At 41.7% G+C, this 24,445-nt stretch overlaps 1 protein-coding gene across 1 annotated transcript in view; it reads left to right on the top strand.

Moving 5' to 3' along the window:
* LOC140994300 (thrombospondin type-1 domain-containing protein 4-like) overlaps nucleotides 1–12,794 on the top strand; it is a 44,831-nt gene extending 32,037 nt beyond the window's left edge. The window contains 11 exon segments of the mRNA XM_073463870.1: nucleotides 3,154–3,358; nucleotides 6,686–6,861; nucleotides 7,015–7,117; nucleotides 7,635–7,832; nucleotides 8,094–8,223; nucleotides 8,459–8,663; nucleotides 9,508–9,681; nucleotides 10,831–11,004; nucleotides 11,139–11,318; nucleotides 12,113–12,257; nucleotides 12,652–12,794. Of these exon segments, the coding sequence (XP_073319971.1) occupies nucleotides 3,154–3,358; nucleotides 6,686–6,861; nucleotides 7,015–7,117; nucleotides 7,635–7,832; nucleotides 8,094–8,223; nucleotides 8,459–8,663; nucleotides 9,508–9,681; nucleotides 10,831–11,004; nucleotides 11,139–11,318; nucleotides 12,113–12,257; nucleotides 12,652–12,794 (1,833 nt within the window).
* The last annotated feature ends 11,651 nt before the right edge of the window (nucleotides 12,795–24,445 follow it).

Here is a 24,445-nt window from a genome sequence, read left to right as displayed (position 1 = left end):
GGTTCACCGTTAAGGTCGCGTTTGTCCGAGACTGCCGGGGAGGACAGATGTGACAATTATTCAGGGATTATTCGGGGGGACAGATTAAGTTAGTTAGATTAGTGTTTGGTGCGGCGTGCTACTGCGAGGCTGAAAAGTTTGTCTTGACAGTTTTGTGATTTTAATGGTGCAACTGTCCAAATCACTAGACATCAAGCAGCCCGATAATGTGTCCCGCGTTGTAGGTGTAAAGCCTCCGGGCCCAGTTCTTATATCAGGAGAACCAAACAACTCTGTGTTTTTAAATCCACAGTCACATGATATCACATTAACAATTCAGATGTCGGGTCAATAAATCTCAGCGCTTATTCTCCGCTCACACTTTAATATGTTTTGATTCAGACATTTTCTCATGCGAGTGGCCGCAGATAACCTTTCACCATGTCAGCGTCTGTTTTACGAGAGGAACATTTTTTTCCCTTTTTCAGGCAAAGGGCTGCCTCGCTGCTATAATTGTGTTGTTTCTGTTCGAAAGGATTCGTGGTGAAAACGGAGACGCGGAGGAGATATTTATTGGTAGTCATGTCACTAATGCTCCTCCCTGACTGCATTTTTATTTGTTTTTCCACGCTGGACTTATTTTAGCTTGTCAAAGTGTCCCAAAATGTGTTTAACCGTGCAGTATTAGTCCTTTATCTCTGGCCTGCAGTATTCTGAGTTGCTTTATTTTCACTGATCTGTAAAATGAGGTCATGAAATGCAGCAGTTTTTCCCCCCAAATGTTATCGTGTTATGCTTTGTGATTTTTATCCCGGCTTTATCCAGCCCCATGCTGCACTGCAAACATCATTCCACACTACCTCAAGAAGCATTTGGTGGTTTAAGTTTTTTTTTCAGCGCTCCTCAGTTCACTGTTCTTTTCTCTCATCGGTTATTTCCTGTGTGGAAGGAGGCATTTCATGTTTGTTTTGGCCCAGGTGGTGTTTGGCCCCCGAACACAGCGAGCTGCTATGGGTGGGAGAAAGCCAGACTCCTCTCTTGAGTTCATCCCAGCTGCCTCAGTCCGAGCCCTGGACACCATTTCCCCTCCATCTCTCCTGCTACATCTCCCTTTATCTTCATCTCCAGCTTTTTCTATCCCTTTTCGTTCTTTATCTTTCTCCACCTCCTTGTCCTCTCCTTGCTCCCTGACTTACGGCTGCTCCAGTTCAGCTAAACCCACGGAGATGACCACATTTTTTATGACTTCCTATGCCCGTCCTGTGCATTTGTTGATGTCATTCATCTTTAGGATTTGATTTGACACCTCATGACCACATGTAAAGGTCAGCGGCACCCATATTGGTCTACATTACTTAGGAAGCTGCAATGTTTAAGTTGTTTTTTAATGCCTCCATGCCGCCAATAGCCGTATGTACGTCCATCTGTCTGTCCCATTCCTCTGAACACGTTATCTCAGGAACGCCTTGTTGGTATTTTATTTAATTTTTTTTTAACAAATTTGGCACAAACATCCACATGGACTCGAGGATGAACTGATTAGATTTAGTGGTCAAAGGTTAAAGGTCACTGTGACTGAATAAACAATGTTTTTGGCCGTGACCCAAAAATTCATCGGCCAGTTATAACAACATTTCTGACATCATCATGTTCGGCAGAAACACTTGTCTGGCCATTATTCGGCCACAACACACGAACAGAGGTGAAGATTGTGTCGGATACTGTTTTGGTGAAGACTAATCTTGGGTGCCCACCTTGAAGCTGTGGTGATTGTAGACAAATCTGGCAACGGATTTATGTTTTCCTCTATCTAGCTACCTGACAGTGACAGCTTTTGACATTGGTTGTGACAATAGCCCGAATAAATAACGAAGGAATGGAGAAAGACTTAACATCGGCCACTTAGTGTTTATAAAGCATAAAGAGCTGCATTTAATAGTTACAGTCCAGTTACACTAGAAACAAAATGAGCAGATACAATCACATGATGAGGAGGTATTCATGATTATTTCATTATTCGCCTGGCAGCAGAATGTTACCCACAGATCACTTATAGATGGTCAAAATTACAGTAGTCTGTAGTCTCAGACAGGGATGCTCTTCAAGAAGTTGAAGTTTACCAGCTGAGAACTGCACAGGTTATTTTCAGTGTCCTTGTTCACATCTTAAGACATGACATTCAAACGTGCGGACATTATAAGGATACCACAGTAATGACGACTTGTCTACGTGTATACTTACACACTAACAGACATGCAGACAGCAGCAGTTCATCACAAGCTCATTGGTTTTGCTAATATTCAGCTCTCTATCAGTCCGACTCTGTCAAAATAAAATCTCCCAAGTGAAGACAGCATGTTTCCAACTGGGAAACATGGTGATAACTTACATTTCACCAAAACATACACGTCACCTTTCATTACATTCTGTCAGAGTCTTCACTGCGATTATTATATGAGTCTGTGAAGACGTGGATGTAAACTTCAACTTCACCGGTGCGTGGAGGCATACAACCACAAGGCAAAAATATGTTTGCGTTAGTAGAGAAATACGCCAGCTTCATGTGGAGGCCAAGCGAGAGCTGCAAACTGACTATAATGCCTGGAGATGGGCTGCTGTCCAAAAACAGAAGTCCCACACTCTGTCGGTTTCCTTATTGGTGACTGTGGTCTGTTTTGGACTCACCCTGGCACTGCGGTAACCACAGCCCCAGTGTGTTTGAGTTTACGGTAGCTCGCTGGGACCAGTTTTGGCTGCTCCACCACCTGTTTGCACGGCGACTTGCTTTTACTGCTGGTTTGAGTGAATTTATGGACTGCTGATGTTAACTGTTCTATTTTTACTGTGCCCAGGTTTCCTGTAAATCACCACCACCAATGTGACAGAGGAAACTCACACCGTAGAGATTTTAGGAAGGAAATTTTGAGATCAGGTCAAAGACAGCCAAAAAAAAGCCAAAATGGCAATTATTCTACTATTGTTGTTAATGATGTGGGTTTATGGTGCGACTTGGCTTCGCGTTGTAAATACAATCTTTTGTGCATAATTTTCTCTGTTTATTTGACCGAGAATAGTTTGCATTCATCCAGTTCAGCTAAAACAACTTGAACACCTTCAGTGCAGACGTTTATACGTATTCATGTAAACTCCTTTATTTTCTCCTCTGTCTCACAGAGTCTGGGCTGCGATGAGTATCTCGGGTCAGGAAAGGTGATGGACAAGTGCGGCGTGTGTGGAGGCGACAACACGTCCTGCAGGCTGGTCTCCGGAGTGTTCAAACACAGCCTGTCCAAGATCGGCTACCACAAGATCGTGGAGATCCCGGAGGGAGCCACCAAGATCAACGTCACAGAAATGGTGAAGAGCAGAAACTACCTAGGTGGGAAAAAGCACGTTTCACATTGATACACAGTGTTTGTACGGTAGTTTCACAACAGAGAAGCTAATTAAAGCAGTAGTCCTCTTGTCTTCTTGACCTGGAATGGTTTGCAGATTTTTTTTTAAACCTAGTTTTTCACTGGGGTGAACTACTAATAAAACAGAAACAGCTTTGGCTCGGTTAGTGTACTTGATTATGATTATTATCACCTGAAACTAATAATTGTTGTGTTTTCGTCACCTTTGAATGAGCATTTATCTGCAGAGGGAGCGGTCCAAGGACGTTATAATTATACCTGGACACAACCACGGAGGCGAAGTCTCGAGCTGCTCAGTGGCGCATGAAGCCAAAATGACTTGATTGTCTTCCGCGTAGCTTTCACATTGTGCGGCCCACAGAGTGTATGTACTAGAGACTTCCGCCGACCGAGCCAGCTAACTTCCTGTTTAACACCCGGCTAACTTGAATGGGGATAAAATAATTTAATCGCGGACATTTTATTGGACCGAACGGCTCAAATTCTGACAGTCAAACGAGTCATTTTTGGGGGGTTGTGACGCTAAAAAAAATGTATCCACAGTTTTTCTTTCACAATGTGGGAAAAAGTCTTTTTGGTGCCCAGTGCATCACATGACGATGTAATTACACGGTTCAAAGCCTGGCGCTCATCGTGGACCACTCCAGGCCCCTCTTTCAAGAGGTCCGCCATGCTCCCACAGCAGCCCAGAACGGACAAACCAAACGCTCCTCTGTGGGGAGGAGTGAGTCCAGAGGTGTTAAGTTGATTGCAATCTGCAATTCAATGATGGATGCAAATAAATCCTGCACACTGGACCTTTAAAACATCAGCGCTCTCCTCACTCTTTTGCTTCCATGCCTGCTGTCACATCACTCACCTGAAGGCCACTGCTGTTCATATAGGGTTTCAAAAGCCTCACCTCCATCCCAGCATCCAACTCCAGGCTCTGATGCTGCAATCCACTGCAAGTTGGAGGCTGATATTTCTCTTCACAAGCAACTACAGCGGCTGATTTAAAAGATTAGGACACGTGAAAAGAGACAGAGGGGAAGGCTTGTTCGCATTGCTCGCAAAGACTTCCATCAAACGTGAATCAACTAAATGGAAATGAAAATGGCGACTACAAAGATGCTGTTACAGCACGTTTCACAACACAGACACTACATAAAGTAAAAAGTGATGAAACGGTAAAAGGTAATTGTTCCTGTGCACCGCCATGCTGCCGTGAAGTCATCTGTGTTTATATTGGGCTTCATGGATCTTGCCGGAGTTTCAAATGCCCTATTAGGTGCCCTCGAAGTGGAGAAAAGTGAGCTTTTCAGTGCCCTTTTTATGTGCTGGTGCCCTTTTAATTATTCTCGCCCCTGCCTCTCAAACATCAGGGTTTTTCCTGGAGTGCTTCTGTTCTGTCACAGCTAATTTAGCTTCCTCTCTGCAAATAGAGAGTCCCAGTTTCCACCCAGGTTTACAGTTTCATCAGCTGCTGTCCGCCGCAGAGCTCGGCCTTCACTCCAGCTCGAAACACATGCAGGAGAAATTTAAAATCCCCATCCACCAAGAGTTACAGATCAAAAGTTTAACATCATTGAAAAGTAAAGAAGGTCATGGTAGAAATAATGAAATGATAAATTGGAGAAATGTTTGTCGTTTGATAACTTGACATTTGACAGTGCTACTAGTTCCAGCTGTGCCGGCAGCTGCTGCTTGTAAAATTAATGAGATTTGTCTGAAAAGGCAGATCAACCCGGGGGGGTGGTGTCACTTGTTCAGGGTTCCTCCACCGTGCAGCCCGTATTACCACCCACCACTGTGCTGCAAAGCCTTTCATCGGAGCCTCTGAGTGAAATGCACTACACAGATAATTGGCGTCTTTATGGAGGTGCAACAGTGGGACACAGTAGTGGGTTATTTTCAGAAGTGACTATTGGAATGTCAGACATTGTTTAATGAGAGCCGTGCCCCGGCTCAGCAGCAGGTTCGGAGCAAGAGGGGAACAGCCTCCCACCCCTCTAATGGCCGCTTCCCCCCGAGGAAATAAACACGCTTTCATTAGAGGATCTCACCCCTAAAGCCTCACCGTCCTTTTTAATTAAGGTGTGGAATTTCACCACTCTGTAAAAAAAAAAAAAAAAACGAGCCAGGATGGATTCACTGGCTACCTTTCAGATCCCAACTACTTGGATGACAAGGACGCGCTGCTTTCTTTAATTTGAAGTACACAGAGTTATGCACGGCCATGCACACAAACACAAAAACAGTCACTCACTCAGTCTCACACATTCATGCATTCACACACACACACACACACACACACACACTGTCGGCATCATTTTTGGACACTTCTGAAGAAACTGAAACATCCTTAATGATGAAATAAACAGGAGTAATCTTAAAGGTGCACTATGTCGTTTTTTTTAATGCTAAACGAGCTAAATAAACACTCTCTTCGTTTTTATGACTAAATAAACAAACGCTAAAACCTTAAGGGGACAACACAGTTTCATGCTGTTTATATGTGGCGGACCCTGCCACCTTTCTAGCTTCAAACAGTGTTCTGGGGACCTTATTATCCTCTGAGAACAGCTTGTTAATTCACTTATGGAAAATAATAAATATTACTGAATAATAAATATAATAAATATTTCTGAGATTGTATTATTACCTCTATAATTCTGAGTTTGAATTTCTACATAGTGACCCTTTAAAATGCTATTTTTGAATAGACTAGGAAGGTGAAAAAAAAAATCCAGGCAGCAAGAATTTTGTTCAAAATGGCTGTACAGGTTTTTTAAAATGTGAAGAAGAGTACAAGACAAGAGCAGGAGCCACCGACTGCATCGTCACCACGTCCCTGATTTTTCCCTCAATAGGCCTCTGTTCTCCATCGTGCATCTCTAATGTGCTTTTAGTTGTCCAAACACGCTTTTACAAGCTTGTCTAATGTTACACTTCTAATGCTTTTCTAATGGCCTCTTGTACTTAATCCATGAAATCAGTGGAAAACTTCTTGGGAGATTCGGTTTCAGGATTTGCATGAAAGATTTGCCAGCACAAACAGATCGGCACGTTTATGAAAGACGTTTGCTTTGAAAGTGCACGTGAGAGCATTTATTCCGTTAGCTGTAATTACTTTTTTTTTTTTTTTGGGTGGAGGAAGTCGGTGTCGGTGTACTACAGTTCTCATTAAGCTTAAATGGTTTCACATTAAACGATAATTATGTGGATGAAGTTGTGGCAGCATTTCTCTTTTGGTTCGAGCTCAGGGCTGTCAGTGGTGATTGTGTGGTTGTTCTCTGTGTCTCTTTCAGCTCTCCGAAGCCGGTCAGGGCGATCCATCATTAATGGAAACTGGGCTATTGACCGACCGGGGAAGTACGAGGGCGGGGGGACCATGTTCACATACCGCCGACCCAACGAAATCAGAAGCACGGCCGGGGAGTCCTTTCTCGCTGAAGGGCCCACCAATGAAATCCTGGACGTTTATGTAAGTAACATATCAACTCTTTCTGTCACTTTTATTCTTACTGACAAGTTTGACATGAGAAAAAGTAAAGTTTGTGTTTTATGATCAGGTATCACTTTTTTTAGAAGGGTATTTTTTGTCATTATTACTTACGTCTCATCTACATTTCCTCAGATGATCTTCCAGCAGCCAAATCCTGGTGTTCACTACGAGTATGTTCTCCCCTCTGAGAAACCAGCTGGCCCTCAGCAAGAAGGTCAGTGAAACCCTCCTGATTGTTCAATACATGTTATATGGCACTCATTAGAGCGCATACCTCCGCCAAACCGCCCAACAGTCCCCTTTACCCACATCAAATTGTACTCACTCATAGATTCCAGCCACCTAAATATGCCTGATCCATGCATTATTAACGAAATATGTTAAAAAAAAAAAAGTCAAATGAACTCAAATTATCAACAGAGAATGAAGAGACACTGAAGTTAGCATGCTAACCAGCTAGCCCTGGCCTGTCCTGTCTTGTAACACCCCCTTGTACCACAGGAGGCAGTGGTTGAGTGTTGAGTTCGCTACTTAGTCTCATAAGTAAATGAAATACAACTCACTCATGTCCAGAAAGAAGATATTTTTACACCTATTTTTCTCACTGAACCGAAAAATACAACCAAACACCTAAATTCAAGTTTCTCTCTCCATTTTTTTTATAAAATTATCCCGTTATCCATTTAAAAACAGTGACTCTAATCTATTGTTATGTTTCTCAGTGCATCTAAACTCGTGTGTCCACATCATAGGGAACGCTGTGAACGGACAGGGAGGATACGACCATAACATCGACACTCACCAGGAAGACTTCAATCCAGCAGGCGGGGGGAGGGACCCTCCTCGCCTCCCCGACAACCAGGTTCCCGTCGTACAGCCGCCCAGACGGCCGAGAGAGCACAACTGGAAACTGGCTGGTGCTACAGAGTGCAGCGCCTCCTGTGGTAAAGGTCAGTCACATTACTTCTGTTCCAGAAAGCAAAAACATTTATTTTTTAATGCAATACTATATGAAGTTACCTTAAAATTGCAGACCAGTTGTCTAAAGTCTTGGTGTCCTCCACCAGATCACGTTGACATTCGTCCTGAGATGATCTGTTTTTGTGATAAATGAAGATGACTCCAGTTATCATTTCAGAAAACTCTCACACTTCCTCTTATATTTCAGATCCAATGCTTAGGTTAAACATCTGGTTTCTGTGCTTTTTTAGGATTCAGATACTCCGTCTTTCACTGTGTGTCCCGGCTGAACCACGTCCAGGTGTCAGATGCTTTGTGTGACAGCAGCAGCAGACCGACTCCTCAGGAAGAGGCCTGCAACCTGCAGCCTTGTCCGGCCTTGTGAGAGACCACACTATACTGCTAAATCTAAAAGCCTTTTCACTCAGAAAGAAAGTTAAATAAACAGTATCCACGCTTCTGTTAGATAATGATGTACACTTTTTGAAAGTTTGAAGCGTCCTTGAATATACCATATCTGCTAAGTAGAGATGTAGGCTGCCAGGCTGTAATTAATACACAACGCCGTGGACACCTCATAAAAACCTAACTCTTGTTGTTGTCGTCACCGGAGCAGCTGGGATATTGGAGAGTGGTCAGAATGCAGTAAGACCTGCGGCCTGGGCATGCAGCACCGGCAGGTCCTGTGTCGCCAGATTTACGCCAACCGCACCCTCAACGTCCACACGAGCCGCTGTCGAGACTTAGAGCGGCCGGAAATCGCCAGTACCTGCCAGCTGAAGATCTGCAGCGAGTGGCAGATCCGCTCCGAGTGGACCCCTGTAAGTGTCTCTACAGTTAGTACATCATCTTTAATGACTTACAGCTGTAAAAAATAGATGAGGTTCAACAGAAATACTGTGCTTTTTTTAAATTTTATCACTGATATTGGTGGGTTTTTTTGTTTTTTTTCGTGTCGACTTCTTTTTAAAGGAATAGTTTTTTTCAACATTTAGCTAAATATAGTGTATCTTAAATATGAAGCCGGAGACAGGAGATGGCTGGATTAGCTGGAAGTGTAAAAAATGTGTAGTTTTTAATGTTTTTTGGGAGCAAGCACTTGATGACAGTGGCGAGAAAAAACTGCCTTTTAACAGGCAGAAACCTCGGAGCAGAACCGGACTCAGTGGCGGGCGTCAATCTGCCGAGACTGGTTGGGTTGAGAGAGAGGGAGAGAGAGCAGTGACTTCCAGGAAGCTCAGCTGGTTTCACTGAAACCCTCACCATGACGACAAGTATCCAGAAAGTCACCGCACTGCGTCAAGAAATATTGTAGCAATTAAACCCTGTAAAACTTCAACACTGATGTGACTATAATCAATATTTTTTATTTAGCCATGTATCAAATAATAATGTGAGAAGAATTAGCATCCAAATCTGCAGCTCCCCTCTGCTTTATGAAGCCTTTTACGTTCTCGTCTTCGGGCTCTGCAGGGCATAAAGAAGATATTCAGTAGAAGGAGGCAGCCACAAACAGATTGCACTTCTTCTAAGGATATACAAGAGCACTAAGTACACCTAAAGAGCATACTTATAAAAAAAAAGATGAAGAAGAAGCAATCCAGTCTCTCCAGCAGTGCTCACTAAAAGAGTACAGTATTAACCACGTGGCCTGTGTCTCCATAGTGCTCGCAGCCATGTGGGCCGGGTCAGAGGTCGCGAGAGGTACGCTGTGTCAGCAACGTGGGCGACTTTGTTCCTGATGAAGAGTGCAACATGAATCTGCGGCCCGTCGATGTAGAGAACTGCGACATGGGACCGTGTGCCAAGAGCTGGTTCTACACCGAGTGGGGCAACAGGGTAGGTGTCAGAGTCAATGGGAGGCATAGTACCTTTCATTCATTGCCAATAACAGTAGTGGTCATTGTGCAGGTCCGACTTCATGAATCCAGCAGCTGTCCTTGAAAACCAGATAGTATATAGATCTTGTGATACACATTTTGACAGCTAGAAAGACAGACTGGATAACGTTTTAGTTCTGTGTCACATTAATATTACGTGTTAAAGAATCAAAAAAGTGTGAGGAGAGGAAATAATTATAATAAGAGATAAGAAAATATGGATTATGATATTGTCAGGAAAGACCAGTGGTGGGTGAAGTATTCAGATTCTTTACTTTAAGTAAAAATACAAATACCACAGTGTAAAAATATTCTGTCACAAGCGATAGTCCTGCATTTAAGATGTTACCGTAAAGAATGCACTATATCATTAGATTATTATTACTCATGCATTAACTTTGGTTTACATTAATAAACTTTGCTTTGCTAAGCAAGGATTTATTTTTAATGGTGCAGCATATTTACTCATTTTAAACCTAGTTTTATTAAACTCTGATTAGAGCCCCTCTGATTAGATTCAATTAAAGAGGTCACATTATGCTAATTTTCGGGTTCATACTTTTATTTGGGGGTTATAGTAGAATAAGTTTACATATTTAAATTTTCAAAAAAACACATTATTCTCCCGTCTCTGTCTCCGAGTCATGCCGAGCAAGGTAGTGTGATCTAAAATAACGCCGCTACAGCAGTATTAACTGTATGTCTGCTGACTGACAGGAGTGTATTTATTTTATAATATATATATAAATATATATTTATATAACGCCTGTTACAAAGTGACGATCATAAGTTACAGAAGTAAAGTCTGGACTGGGTGTTTCAGGCAGTGCAGGAGCAGTTTTCTGTGGGAGAGAGTAACTCCCTTTGGTGTGGACTTTTTTTTACTTTGCAGACCTTTTACATGCACAGAAATGCTTCATAACATGATAAAGGAAAGGCAAAAACCCAAAAAGCAGAATATAACCTCATTAACTCTGGCCAAATACTGTAAATCAAACTCATATCAACTGCAAATGAGTTTGTTTTCTTCTTTTCTTTACATTCATCTGACGTGCACGTGTTCCTCTTAAATCTGGTTATTATCATAAAGCAAGTCTGTACTCCACAGTGTTCGGCTGAGTGTGGGATGGGAGTACGATCCCGGGGAGTCCTGTGCCTGACCAATCACATCAGCAGCCTTCCTCTGGAGGGCTGTGGCAGCGAGCGGCCTGCTGACTCTCAGGTCTGCAACAACGGCCCCTGTGAGAATCGCATTGAGTGGTTCACGGGCCCCTGGAGCCAGGTATGAGGGATGACGCTGGGCTTAAGGGGACGGTGTCTGGAGTAGATAAATGTGTGTGGTTTTACAGTGACACGTCAGGATTTGTTGTACATGTGTAATTAAATCCATATGGTCTGTGTTGCTGTGTGAATCAGTGCTCTGCAGAGTGTGGCACAGGCAGCCAGCAGAGGTCAGTGGTGTGTCTGATGAAGTCAGATGAAGGATTCACCATCATGCCGCCCTACGAGTGCTCCTCTCTGGACCGGCCTCTCAGCCAGCAGAGCTGCAACCTCAAGACCTGTGGAGAAAAGTGGTATCACACCGACTGGAGTGCTGTGAGTCAGATATAGGACCCTCCTCCCTTTTGTTGTTCAGATGCCATTGAGCAAGGCATCCTCTCTCTATGGCTCTCACTAACCAATTAATAGACAACAGACAAAGAAAGTGGGTTTGATTAGGTGTCATAAGGCCTCCCAGTTCATGTCATGGATTTTCTGGAATCCAGCCTGCAAAATCCTTTAGCTGTACTCCAAATATTAGTCACACATTTTTTAAGTTTAAGCTAAATTTCAGCTTTTTTGTGATTCTCTGTACAGTATGTGTTTTCTGAAGCTCACCTATCACTCACTCTTCACTGGGTTGGGTTAAAATTTGTCCTGAACATCCAAGAGACCCTGAGGAAACTTGGCAACATGTATTCATTTAAGTACTTGTTGCTGAATGGTTACAGTAATCAAATTTTTTATGCTTCTTCTTCTTCTTCACCTTTTTGGCGGTTGGTAACCAGCGTTAAGGCGCATTTCTGCCACCTACTATGACAAGGCACGAATTATTTAAAAGGCAGGGGATTATTTCCACGATATTATCACGTGTATTATTAACACGATATCCATATTTCATTGTCATCACGGTTATCGTCAATAGACGTGCTGTAGTAATGGACAGTATGACGTGTTTTTGGGACATTAAAGCGTGTCAGCAGATAGATAAACAGATAAATGAACATAATATGTGTTTGAAAGATTCGGATCAGAACGTGAACGTGTTTGCAAAGTAACAGCAGTGTCAGCAGTAGACCAACTTTATCGACACGGGACTGACTGCTGTCACTGACTCCTGTTCCTTCCAGTGCTCTAAAACATGCGAGGGAGGTTTCCGTGTGCGGGAGGTGCGCTGCCTGTCAGACGACATGCTGTCCAGCGAGGGCTGCGACGAGCAGCTGAAACCACCAGGGAAGGAGAACTGCAGCCCAGAGCCCTGCATACCTCAGATAGGTCAGTCATCCTCTAACACGCTCTCTGGAATATTACTGACTTTTTTCTTAATGATTTTAGCATCCTGAGGAGGACAAGGGTCATTATTGTGACTGAAATATCCAGCTGGGGAACTCCTGGCATGAGGCGTAGATGAGTGATGTTCTTTGCCATCTCTGAATGCTGGAAATGGAGATTGTGCCTTAAGCAAAGCGTTGAACCCCAGACTTTAGTGAACAGTAGAAGTTCAAGCGGCAGTGGGGAGCTATAAATGTTGGTAACACTCCCTTCCTCCTTTCAGCACATTACTCAGGGTCTATTCTCATGTGTTCTCAGCTCTCTCAGTTAAATAAGGGTCATATATTATTTGCTGGAACTTATATGAAACATAGGATTAACCTTCTTTATGTTTCAGATGAGAACTGCAGAGACAAATACTTTAACTGCAACGTGGTGGTCCAGGCTCGCCTCTGCGTGTACGATTACTACCAGACGACGTGCTGCGCCTCGTGTTCACGACTGACCCACAGACAGCCGATTCACCGGGGCCGCAGCTAGCACTCTCCGAGCGTGGGTCCCTCAGCTCCATGTTGGGCCGGACTCGATACCCGCTGCAGGCACTCTGTTCCCGGGCCAGCCAGGAGAGTGATGAACCGGCTGGACCTCGGCTCAAACGAACACTTGTTTTGATTGCCAAGGATGGAAACTGAAGAAGGAACATTTCTGTTGGCTCGTTGGGAGACAGCAAAGGAATACCTAAGAACAGTGGAAGACAGGAATCCACTCACTGGATAAACAGAGCGCTGGTTGGGGTTGAGAGATCAGGAGCAAAGTGAGGAACCTACAAAGAACGTTATGGCTTTTAACCATGACATTTAATATAAAGAAACTATCTTTTTCGCTTCAGAGGGAACAATTTGCAGCCTTCTTTCACCTATAACGGCTCTTGTGGATGACATGATATGAAGAGGAGAGCCTCTGTAAACTGTTCAAGATGGACTATATATAGAAAGTATATGTTCTCTTATGGTTCTTGACAATGTTAAGATTTGTGGCGTGATGTCATATGAAGTCGATGCTGTAATCAACTATTTACCACCCACCTTGTTGACCAAAGATTTGTAACCTCATCCAACTGAGGACAGTGACACATTAACACTTTTCTCCTAAGAATTTGAGTTCTCTGAGGCACAGATGAGGTTTTTCTGATTATCTCGGCCGTGGCAGCCATCTTTTCTCTTTCTTCCTGTAAATTCAGCCCATGTAATATGTATGTATATATATGTATGTGAGACAGAGTGAATGATAAAGGTCTTTTCGTAAGACTTCTCAGACAGTCCCCCCCTTTCCTGCAACTGAAGAGAAAAAAGCCCTCTTTATTTATTTGTGTGGCTCCCCGGGGACGACGCTGGTTTATCGGTTGGCCCCTTTTTGGCCGAGGGGGATAAAAATCTTTTGCCGTCTCTCCGCCAATCGCAGCCTCGGAGCTGGATGTAGGCATTCCACAGCCTGCTGGATGGTCGAAGCAGATGGTCCGAAAAAACCCTGACGCATTTTTGGAGAGGCGAAACAAACTGCATATATACTGTATATATTGTCTGTGGGAGATGATCATTCCACATCTGTACAATTCCTGATAAATCATCATAAATACATTGTCAATAAAATATTATCAATATTTGATTGTGAAGATAAATCATGACAGTATTTTGCAACTATTAATCTGTTATGGTATATATGAGGTTTACATTTACAGTAAGTCCTTGTTCATGCACCAGCCTTTTCTGCCATACCACCTTTTTTTTTCCCCAGTTTCATACAGAACCTGCACGCTGTACCTCTCAAGTGTTCAACTGTTTTTGTATTATATGTTATCCGTTCCCTCCACGTGCGATAAACATACCTCCGATCCATAAGTACTGTATATGTATCGATGTTTAAGTTCAAGGTGGCTCCAGTATGCAATTAAAGGGGCAATATGTAAGAATTTTAGTTGGAAACGTAAAAAATAAATAACAAATTATCAACAGAATGTGAAAAAAATAGCAGTTTTGACATTGATATCTATGTGTTGTGTTGCAGAGATATCTAACAAGCTAGCCCCGGCCTTAACCCGGTCCAAAGCCCACTTATACTGATCCCTGAGCTCCCAGTCTGAACGGCTAGCTGCATGGCTAACTAAGCTAACTTGCTAAGGCAGCTTCAGTTAGCAGCAGTTAGGGGTTACTCTGGAGTATGAATTTGACAGATGGTCAATTCTTACATGTTGCACCTTCAATTCAGTCTCTATAGTAAAAAAAAAAGGAGCCGTTCTTCATTTGTCAACATGCTGTGATGATAAATGATTTTCAGCAAAACAATCAAGAAGAGTTGAACTTAAACACAATAATCTCTCAGTATTCAACATTCAGTATGACTGCAAGTAATTAAAACGTCTGTATTTGCCTTAATTCACATTTCACGTGTTCAGCAGTTGATTGTCATGAGGAGTGTTCTTGAGATTTTCTGAAATAAACAAAATTACTAATTATTTGTACACCAACAGTATACAGTATGTTCCTTGTGTGCTTCCTCGGAGGATTCAGTCTGAGTGAGGAGGAGGAGGAGGACATGAGGTCTCTGATTTAAGTCATCCATCTAGAGGACAAAGGCGGTATTACAACAAAGAGATTCACTGAAGTGCCACTTTGATGAACTGTCAGGAAATGTTCTGTGAGAAGACGAGAGGTCTACTCTAGTGAATGTCTGGCTGACAGAAAGTTGCAGTCCACTTAATGAGTCATTTTTATTGATTTGAAGGATAATCAAAAAAATGGCCACTCACTCACCTCCAAGTTCAGTGACCCTCAGGCACAAGAACAATAACACACTTTATGAGACGAATGCAGCCTGTGCTCAGTCAACTGAGGCCCATATTTCACTTGTATCAATTCAAGTATTTCATGAGAGTATAAAAATATTCAGAAATGAATGCGACTACATACACACAAACCCTTCTCTCTTCCAGTAGCATCCTCTTCTTCCACATTAAAAACTCTGCCTTGCAGCACTGGCTGACTTCCTGTTTTTACTGCACACCTCTTGGGAGGGTGATAAATGAGAAACGGTCACATTATGGGTAAATATTTGATGTAATATTTCAGCTTATTTGTCACAAGCTGTGTCTGTTGACTGCATGAAGTTTGCACAGGCTGCAGCCTGAGAGGATCCTGTCATTTTGAATTCTTTGAGTAAGTTTTAAACTGAATAAGCTGCTTGATACTTTGGGTATTTAATTTCATGATCGGAACTATTTTTTTCTGTCTTGAAATGTTTTAAACAAACTAATTTACTAAGCTCTGTCTAGCCTGATCTTAGGCTGCAGGCACAGACGGAAACAAGAGGGGAGAGACGAGCCCAGAGCAGATGGTCCTCCATCATTCCCAGGAATATTGACTATAAATGAGACCTGTTGTTTCTTGAGTTATCAGTGGGGAAACCATCTCATACTCGACTGCTGAAAATGTTTCAAACCCCAATAAAACGTCATACAATCTGTGATTTTATTAGAACTTTCCTGCTGATCTTATTTCTCAATCAATGGTGACAGGAAGGCTGTCAAGCTGCACCTTAGATAGTTGGAGACTGCAGAGAAGGAATGATTTTTGAAATAATAGAAATAAATTAATAACACAAAGCGGTGGTAGCCAATAGTAACAAGAAAGAGTGAGAAAAAGCCCATTAAAGAGAGCCATGCGAGCTCTGCAGATGAGAGGGGGCAGAGAGGTACAATCAGAGTCTTTCTCCACAGGAGGTGTGCCTGAAAAACATTCCTCCTTATTTCAGAAAATATCAATTCATCTGGGAGGCTGCAAACTCTAATGCCAAGGACAACCGAGCGAGCACGAAGTCCATTACATCTGCACGGACTGACTTCAGATTCTTATAGTGAAAAAACAAAGAAAAGCTCCTGTTTCTGACTGCAGACACAATTACCTGACTGGGCAGATGCAATTGACAAGGTTTGAGAGTTAATAGTTGGGATGAATGATATTTATCGGATGGATAAATTATTGTATCGTCATATAAACTGGAGTCAAATATGTTGTCACTGGTGTTGACGATTGCAATTTGCAATACAGGTTCCACAAGTCTACAAGTTTTAACACAACAAATCTTATTGAGCTTTTGGAAAATTAATGTGAAAAAAAACATTGCTTTTATTTTTTTTTTCATGTGTCCAGATGAGTGAAAGTTTTAAGGACTTGTAAAATGGAGCACCAGAAAAAAAAAATAATTTGGCCCTCAGGGCTTCTGTACATTTCTGATGCATATATTCAGAGTTTTGTTTATATGAGCCTTATTTTGTCAAATGTGGACTCAATATACAACGTGAGGACATATACTAGGATACCAGACACATCTTAGTTTAGTTATGTATGTGGTTCAAATATGACCTCATGTCCTGTCTGGAAATATCTAAAAAATATTATTTATCTGTGGCATATCTGTAAGTGTCATTGCACAAACAAATACAGTCCATATTCAGTTCATGTCGTTACTCTGGATTCTCTACAGACCATTTCCTCTGCATATTCATAGTGTTGTTGGCATATACCATATCTGGTCAAATATGGATGAAAGATCCATTTTCAGGACATATTCTGGACACGATTTAAAATTGGTGAAGACCCCAAGCATGCAGATATAATTTTCTTATTTCTCTGCAGATTCCGGTAAAATTTTAAGCATAATTGTTTTGTTCCAGCAAGTGGGCTGATTAGTGTTGCACACAGACATATGGCCTCCTTATTTTGACCTTTTGTCCTATAAAGTATAGTGAATTATTAATTTTTTTTTTTTATTGATCTCATTTTGGTGTAGATATTTAGAGCCCACTGATGTTGATTGGCCATAACTACTCTTATGGCATGTATGGACTACAAATATGGAGACAAGGGAAGACAAAATAATACACATATTTAAATAGTACAAGCAATTGCAATGATCTCTAAACAATAATGCCATAAATGTAAAAGATGTCATCACTAATAACAATTTCTTTGTGTGTTTTTATTGAAACGTCCTAAAAGGGAAACATAAAACACTAAATCATACAGACAAAAAACAACATGAGCATACGGATTAGCAGAGTTCAGTGGCGGTTTAATGTTTGGCTGAATTCATATTATTCTGTACCTTCACAATGAGGCACACATGCAATATTTTCTCTTAAATCAGCTTCAGTATTCATTTTTTTACACAATTACCAAAGTTCACTTTCATTTTTGATTGAGATTTTTTTTATTATTCTTATTTTTTCATTATTGTTATAATTGATTTTAATTGTCTTGTTCTGTATTTCTTGACCACCGCTGCCCTCCACCTCACCTGACCTTCTACAAGTCAGGTGAGAGGGAAGGTGTGATGGTTTGTGAACCTGTTGTTTCCTTCAAGATGAATGCTGGATGCCTCAAGATCTTAAAAGATCTTAAAAGACACCAGAGGTGGTGGAAAAGGTGGAGATGGTAATTAAGCTTCTTTTTCTTTTTTTTAAAGATATATTGTAATGTCGGGAAAACCGAAGCAACTCGGAGAAAACCCAAACTAACACAGGGATTCAAATAACTCCACACAGCAAAGATCGTTGAATGATGTTCAAAAATGCGAGCGGTGATGGAAAAAGGTGGAGATGGTAATTAAGTCTCCACTGCTCTCGGTGATGCACCACCTGACTGGCCTGGTTAGCTTTTTTTTTTTTTAAAGACCTATTGTAATGTCGGGAAAACCGAAGCAACTCGGAGAAAACCCAAACTAACCCAGGGATTCAAATAACTCCACACAGCAAAGATCGTTGAATGATGTTCAAAAATGCGAGCGGTGATGGAAAAAGGTGGAGATGGTAATTAAGTCTCCACTGCTCTCGGTGATGCACCACCTGACTGGCCTGGTTAGCTTCTTTTTTTTAAGATATATTGTAATGTCGGGGAAACCGAAGCGACTCGGAGAAAACCCAAACTAACCCAGGGATTCAAATAACTCCACACAGCAAAGATCGTTGAATGATGTTCAAAAATGCGAGCGGTGATGGAAAAAGTGGAGATGGTAATTTAGTCTCCACTGCTCTCGGTGATGCACCACCTGACTGGCCTGGTTAGCTTTTTTTTTTTAAAAGATACATTGTAATGTCGGGGAAACCGAAGTGACTCGGAGAAAACCCGAACTAACCCAGGGATTTAATAACCACAATAGAAACATACTCTAAAGCAGTTTGAACTCACAGGGCTGCTGTAATAGGTCGAGATTCTGTCAGCGGTGAAGATGTTGTCAATGGTGCACCCCCTGAAGGGTTTGGCAAGAGCTTTTCCCACCCTGGAAAAGAAGCTGGCAACTGCAGACCTTTTTGGTCTGTGGAGGGCATCCAGATGGATTTTCAGACACTTCAAAACAGCGTCATCAAAAGATGAACTGTTTGATGCCATTGCAACCTCCAGTAGCTGTTCAGTAGAGCCAAACTCCTTTTCAAGGTCCTTAATCACCGCTTTGTTGATCTTTTTCATGTTCTTTCTAGTTTTTTTGATAGCAGAGAAATCGATGCGGATGCTATCCCGCGCCATTTCTGAGAGACGCTGAACGATGAAGTCCACGTCTTCTGTCTGAGAGGACTGCCCGGATTGCTGAGGGACATTTATGGTGAGCCTCAGGAGGAGGGCTGTGATGATGTCGTTAGTTGTATTCTCTGATATCCAAGATGAGACGTCAGTTGAGTCGTCTGAGAGTTCCCAGTTTGACTTTTTAGAGCTTGACCCCTTGCTGTTTTGAGGCTCTGAAGAACAGGCAGAAGACACCGGTGTACTCTCAGAAGAAGCTTCGTCAGGTTTGACTTCTGAAGTCGCAATGACTTTGTCTTTCGTCAAAGTCAGACTATCAACATGGTTAATCTGTTTCACGTCGTCACTGTCATCATCGCAGCAGATAGGTGGAGACGGTTCAGCATCATCGAAAGTCAGACTATCAACATGGTTAATCTGTTTCACGTCGTCACTATCATCATCGCAGCAGATAGGTGGAGACGGTTCAGCATCATCGAAAGGTTCGACCGGAGTTGAACAACAGGGTGTTGTAGTCTGCCAGTCGGTGACTTCAGGGGACTCTTCTGGTTGGGTCACCAATTTTGTGATTACGTCTTCGATGTCGCCTAGCGCACTGGACACTTTCTCACTGTGACTCGTCTGATATGATTCCTCCTCCTCCACCCAAAAAAGCAACTGCTGTAGGAACTTCCGCACTGCATCCTCTGTAATGGCGTACATTACTTCAGGAGAAAAGCTGCACTGAGTGGCGTCCACCTTCCTCCTGACATTGGAGATGACGCTGTCAGAGAGACATCTTCCCTTTGGTGCTGAGGGAAATTGATATGTGCTGGTAGCATTGAAGTGATCGTACAGTTTATCACTCAAGTCCTTTGAAAACTGCCTGATCATGTTGATGACTCTGTCGTCTGTTTTGTTGGTGCCAGCTGCAGGTTCTTTTGGCAGGCTTAACATTTTGAACAAGGACTCAACAATATCGTTGATCGCCTCAAAATCCAGTGAAGAGGGCATCTTATATTTCAGACTCATTGATACCGTCGTCCCGGTCTGACTGCAAGCCGCAGAGTCGGGCCTTGGAGACTCTGGAACAGCTCCGGGTAGATCAAAATCTTCAGCATCCTCTTTTTTGATCGCAGGCTGAGAGGACCCTGAATCCCGGCTGAGAGGCACAATGAAGTCAGGTTCTTCTTTCTGAATTGATGTTTTCAGCTCTGACTTCATTTTCTCAAATAATCTCTTGACAAACTTGAAAAATCTGCATTTGCGCTCTTTTTGCTTGTCATCGCCGATGTCCTCAGAAGGTGCTGCCCGTGAGGCTACAAAGTCTTTCACATTATCGAGTATAAGCCCCGTATTGAAATGAGATCCGTCGGCGCCACTGCATTCATCATCTCCAAAATAATGTAGGTCACGACTTATGATGCTGACAATGTCAGACGCTGCATCTTGAGCAGGGACAGAGGGGCTGGAAAGCCTGGAAGCGGAGTCAGCGTCTTCTTTGGTTTCCGGTGTCTCACTGGACCATTTGTCGAGGATGGTAGCCACTGCTTGACTCACAGAGGGGTCGGAGACCTTGGACTTCATGCTCTGAGACGATTCACATCTCACCGAGGGAGCAGAAATCGTCAACTCTTCTTGTTCCAGGACCGGTGCTGTAGATTCTGAACTGCTTGGACGCGAACAACATCCTTGGCACTCGAAGGTCACTTTCTTCACACATGTTTTCAGACATGTTACCATGTGACAGAGAGATGTTGTGCTGGACACGGAGCTGGAGACAAAAATGGCAGGTTCTTCTGGCAAAGTAGGGCTGCTGATGACCAGAGATACTGCCGATTTGACCTTTAGTGAAACTTCTGTCTCGACCAGTTCTGTCAGCTTGTCTGCACTCTCACATTTCTCCGGCGGGACGTCAAGCACTTCAGCAAGAGCGTCGGGGAGGGAGTCTCCCAGCTGCGCATTGAGGTTTTCCAAAGCTGTACTTATGTCAGCCGGTGAATCATTCCTCCGTAAGCGCTCCTGAAACATCGGTAAGACTATGCTGATGGCCGACACAGAGAGCTTCTGTACGATTTCGTGAACCATGTCGGTCAGCGTCGTGGCCACTCCCGAGTCACAAATTCCTTCAGCTAACAGGCTCCGCTGTGCTGAAGAGATTTTGTGAAAATATTTGTTCACGATGGGTTTAACGGACTCTGAATTGATAACGATAGTGTTCTCCATCGGGGATCTGGACTGCGCCAAGGTAAACATCTCTTCTCCTTTCGTTAAGTTGGTTGAACGTTGAAAGTTATTCACTGATGTGTAGGTTCTCGCTGTGGTTTCTGCTTCTGCTAAACTCACTCGTCAAGACGAAATGTAGCTTTTATCAACTTTCACACCACTTATAACATTTACATCAAAGATTCTATGAAGTCACGGACTATTTACTTTGGATCAAAGCACTTGTGTCAAATAGAACGCACATCAAAGCGCACCCGCGCGCGCACACACACGCACACACAAACAAACACGCGCATGCGCAAACGGACATGTACAGCACAAACGAACGCACACACATTTTGCAGGAAGTGAAACAGCAGTAAAACGACCACTCACGCTGAATTTGTTTGTAATTAATTCATGCGCACACCAATCAGTCAGTCAGTCAGTCAGTCAGTCAATCAGTCAGTCAATCAATCGTCATTATATGATCAATAATTATGTATATCCATAGTCCTCAATGAAAGAGGTGTGATTTCAGGTCACTGTCTTGGCACAGCTGTCGGGTCGTTGTTAAAGCCAGCAGGGTGAATTAAACGCGCCCTTTACGCACAGCTGTAGATAAACACACACAGAAGAAGTACAGCCTGCGTTCCCGGATGTGCTCTCAGTGGCTCTGCTGCCCTGGCTGAATTATCTCGATTTGATCATTGTCGCTGTTTCATCTCATTTCGGGGGTTTGGGAATTATAGAATATGTCAAGAACAAAATCTACACATTTCGAGCACAATATGGATATTAAATGTGCGCACAAAATATGAATCTTTGCGCAAAATATAAGCGTTTGGGACTCCGGGGGTTCTGTATTAATGTTATTTATATTCTAATCCCATTGTTGTATATAAATGTGTTCGTCCTATTAGTGTGTTTGATGTACATGTCGTGATAATAGTTCATATAAAAGGAAGGTTCTCGTTGGCCGGTGTAATCTAATCGGTGTGTTTGGTGGCGAGTGATTTTTTTTAGTTTTTCATGTGTCCAATCGAATGATTTTTTATTTTTCATGTGTCCAGTCGAGTAATTTTTTTTATTTTTCATGTGTCCAGTCGAATGATTTTTTTTATTTTTCATGTGTCCAGTCGAGTGATTTTTTTTTGTTTTTCATGTGTCCAGTCGAGTGATTTTTTTAGTTTTTCATTGTTATTTTTCACGTCCCTACAATTTTAGCTCTTTTTTGCACTCTCCGGCACTTTGTATGATACAGATGTGCATATCTATTGTATGTGATTGTGTGTAATTGCATGTTCTGTGTTACTTGTGGCTGCAGCATGGGCGAATGGCCCAGAACAAATTTCCCACATTGTGGGACAAAAAAGTTAATCTTGAATCTTGAAGTCGAGTGATTTTTTAGTTTTCATGTGTCCAGACGAGTGATTTTTTATTTTTCATGTGTCCAGTCGAATGATTTTTTATTTTTCATGTGTCCAGACGAGTGATTTTTTATTTTTCATGTGTCCAGACGAGTGATTTTTTTTAGTTTTCATGTGTCGTGACCAGTGATTTTTTTTATTTTTCATGTGTCCAGTCGAGTGATTTTTTTATTTTTCATGTGTCCAGTCGAGTGATTTTTTTTTATTTTTCATTGTTATTTTTCATGTCCCTACAATTTTAGCTCTTTTTTGCACTCTCCGGCACTTTGTATGATACAGATGTGCATATCTATTGTATGTGATTGTGTGTAATTGCATGTTCTGTGTTACTTGTGGCTGCAGCATGGGCGAATGGCCCCGAACAAATTTCCCACATTCTGGGACAATAAAGTTAATCTTGAATCTTGAAGTCGAGTGATTTTTTATTTTTCATGTGTCCAGTCGAGTGATTTTTTTATTTTTCATGTGTCCAATCGAATGATTTTTTATTTTTCATGTGTCCAGACGAGTGATTTTTTATTTTTCATGTGTCCAGACGAGTGATTTTTTTTTGTTTTTCATGTGTTGTGACGAGTGATTTTTTTAGTTTTCATGTGTCCAGTCGAGTGTTTTTTTAGTTTTTATGTGTCGTGACAAGTGATTTTTTTAGTTTTCATGTGTCCACTCGAATGATTTTTTATTTTTCATGTGTCCACTCGAATGATTTTTTATTTTTCATGTGTCCAGTCGAATGATTTTTTATTTTTCATGTGTCGTGACGAGTGATTTTTTTTATTTTTCATGTGTCCAGTCGAGTGATTTTTTTACTTTTCATGTGTCCAATCGAGTAATTTTTTATTTTTCACGTGTCCAGTTGAGTGATTTTTTATTTTTCATGTGTCCAGTCGAGTAATTTTTTATTTTTCATGTGTCCAGTCAAATGATTTTTTTTATTTTTCATGTGTCCAGACGAGTGATATTTTTTATTTTTCATGTGTCCAGTCGAGTGATTTTTTTATTTTTCATGTGTCCAGACGAGTGATTTTTTTTATTTTTCATTGTTATTTTTCATGTCCCTACAATTTTAGCTCTTTTTTGCACTCTCCGGCACTTTGTATGATACAGATGTGCATATCTATTGTATGTGATTGTGTGTAATTGCATGTTCTGTGTTACTTGTGGCTGCAGCATGGGCGAATGGCCCAGAACAAATTTCCCACATTGTGGGACAATAAAGTTAATCTTGAATCTTGAAGTCGAGTGATTTTTTATTTTTCATGTGTCCAGTCGAGTGATTTTTTTATTTTTCATGTGTCCAATCGAGTGATTTTTTATTTTTCATGTGTCCAGTCGAATGATTTTTTATTTTTCATGTGTCCAGACGAGTGATTTTTTATTTTTCATGTGTCCAGACGAGTGATTTTTTTTTGTTTTTCATGTGTCGTGACGAGTGATTTTTTTAGTTTTCATGTGTCCAGTCGAATGATTTTTTATTTTTCATGTGTCCAGACGAGTGATTTTTTTTATTTTTCATGTGTCCAGTCGAGTGATTTTTTTATTTTTCATGTGTCCAGTCGAGTGATTTTTTTTTATTTTTCATTGTTATTTTTCATGTCCCTACAATTTTAGCTCTTTTTTGCACTCTCCGGCACTTTGTATGATACAGATGTGCATATCTATTGTATGTGATTGTGTGTAATTGCATGTTCTGTGTTACTTGTGGCTGCAGCATGGGCGAATGGCCCCGAACAAATTTCCCACATTCTGGGACAATAAAGTTAATCTTGAATCTTGAAGTCGAGTGATTTTTTATTTTTCATGTGTCCAGTCGAGTGATTTTTTTATTTTTCATGTGTCCAATCGAGTAATTTTTTATTTTTCATGTGTCCAGTCGAATGATTTTTTATTTTTCATGTGTCCAGACGAGTGATTTTTTATTTTTCATGTGTCCAGACGAGTGATTTTTTTTTGTTTTTCATGTGTTGTGACGAGTGATTTTTTTAGTTTTCATGTGTCCAGTCGAGTG

Source organism: Pagrus major, chromosome 4 (assembly GCF_040436345.1).
Source record: "Pagrus major chromosome 4, Pma_NU_1.0".
Taxonomy (NCBI): domain Eukaryota; kingdom Metazoa; phylum Chordata; class Actinopteri; order Spariformes; family Sparidae; genus Pagrus; species Pagrus major.
This window is presented reverse-complemented; position numbering and strand designations above follow the sequence as displayed.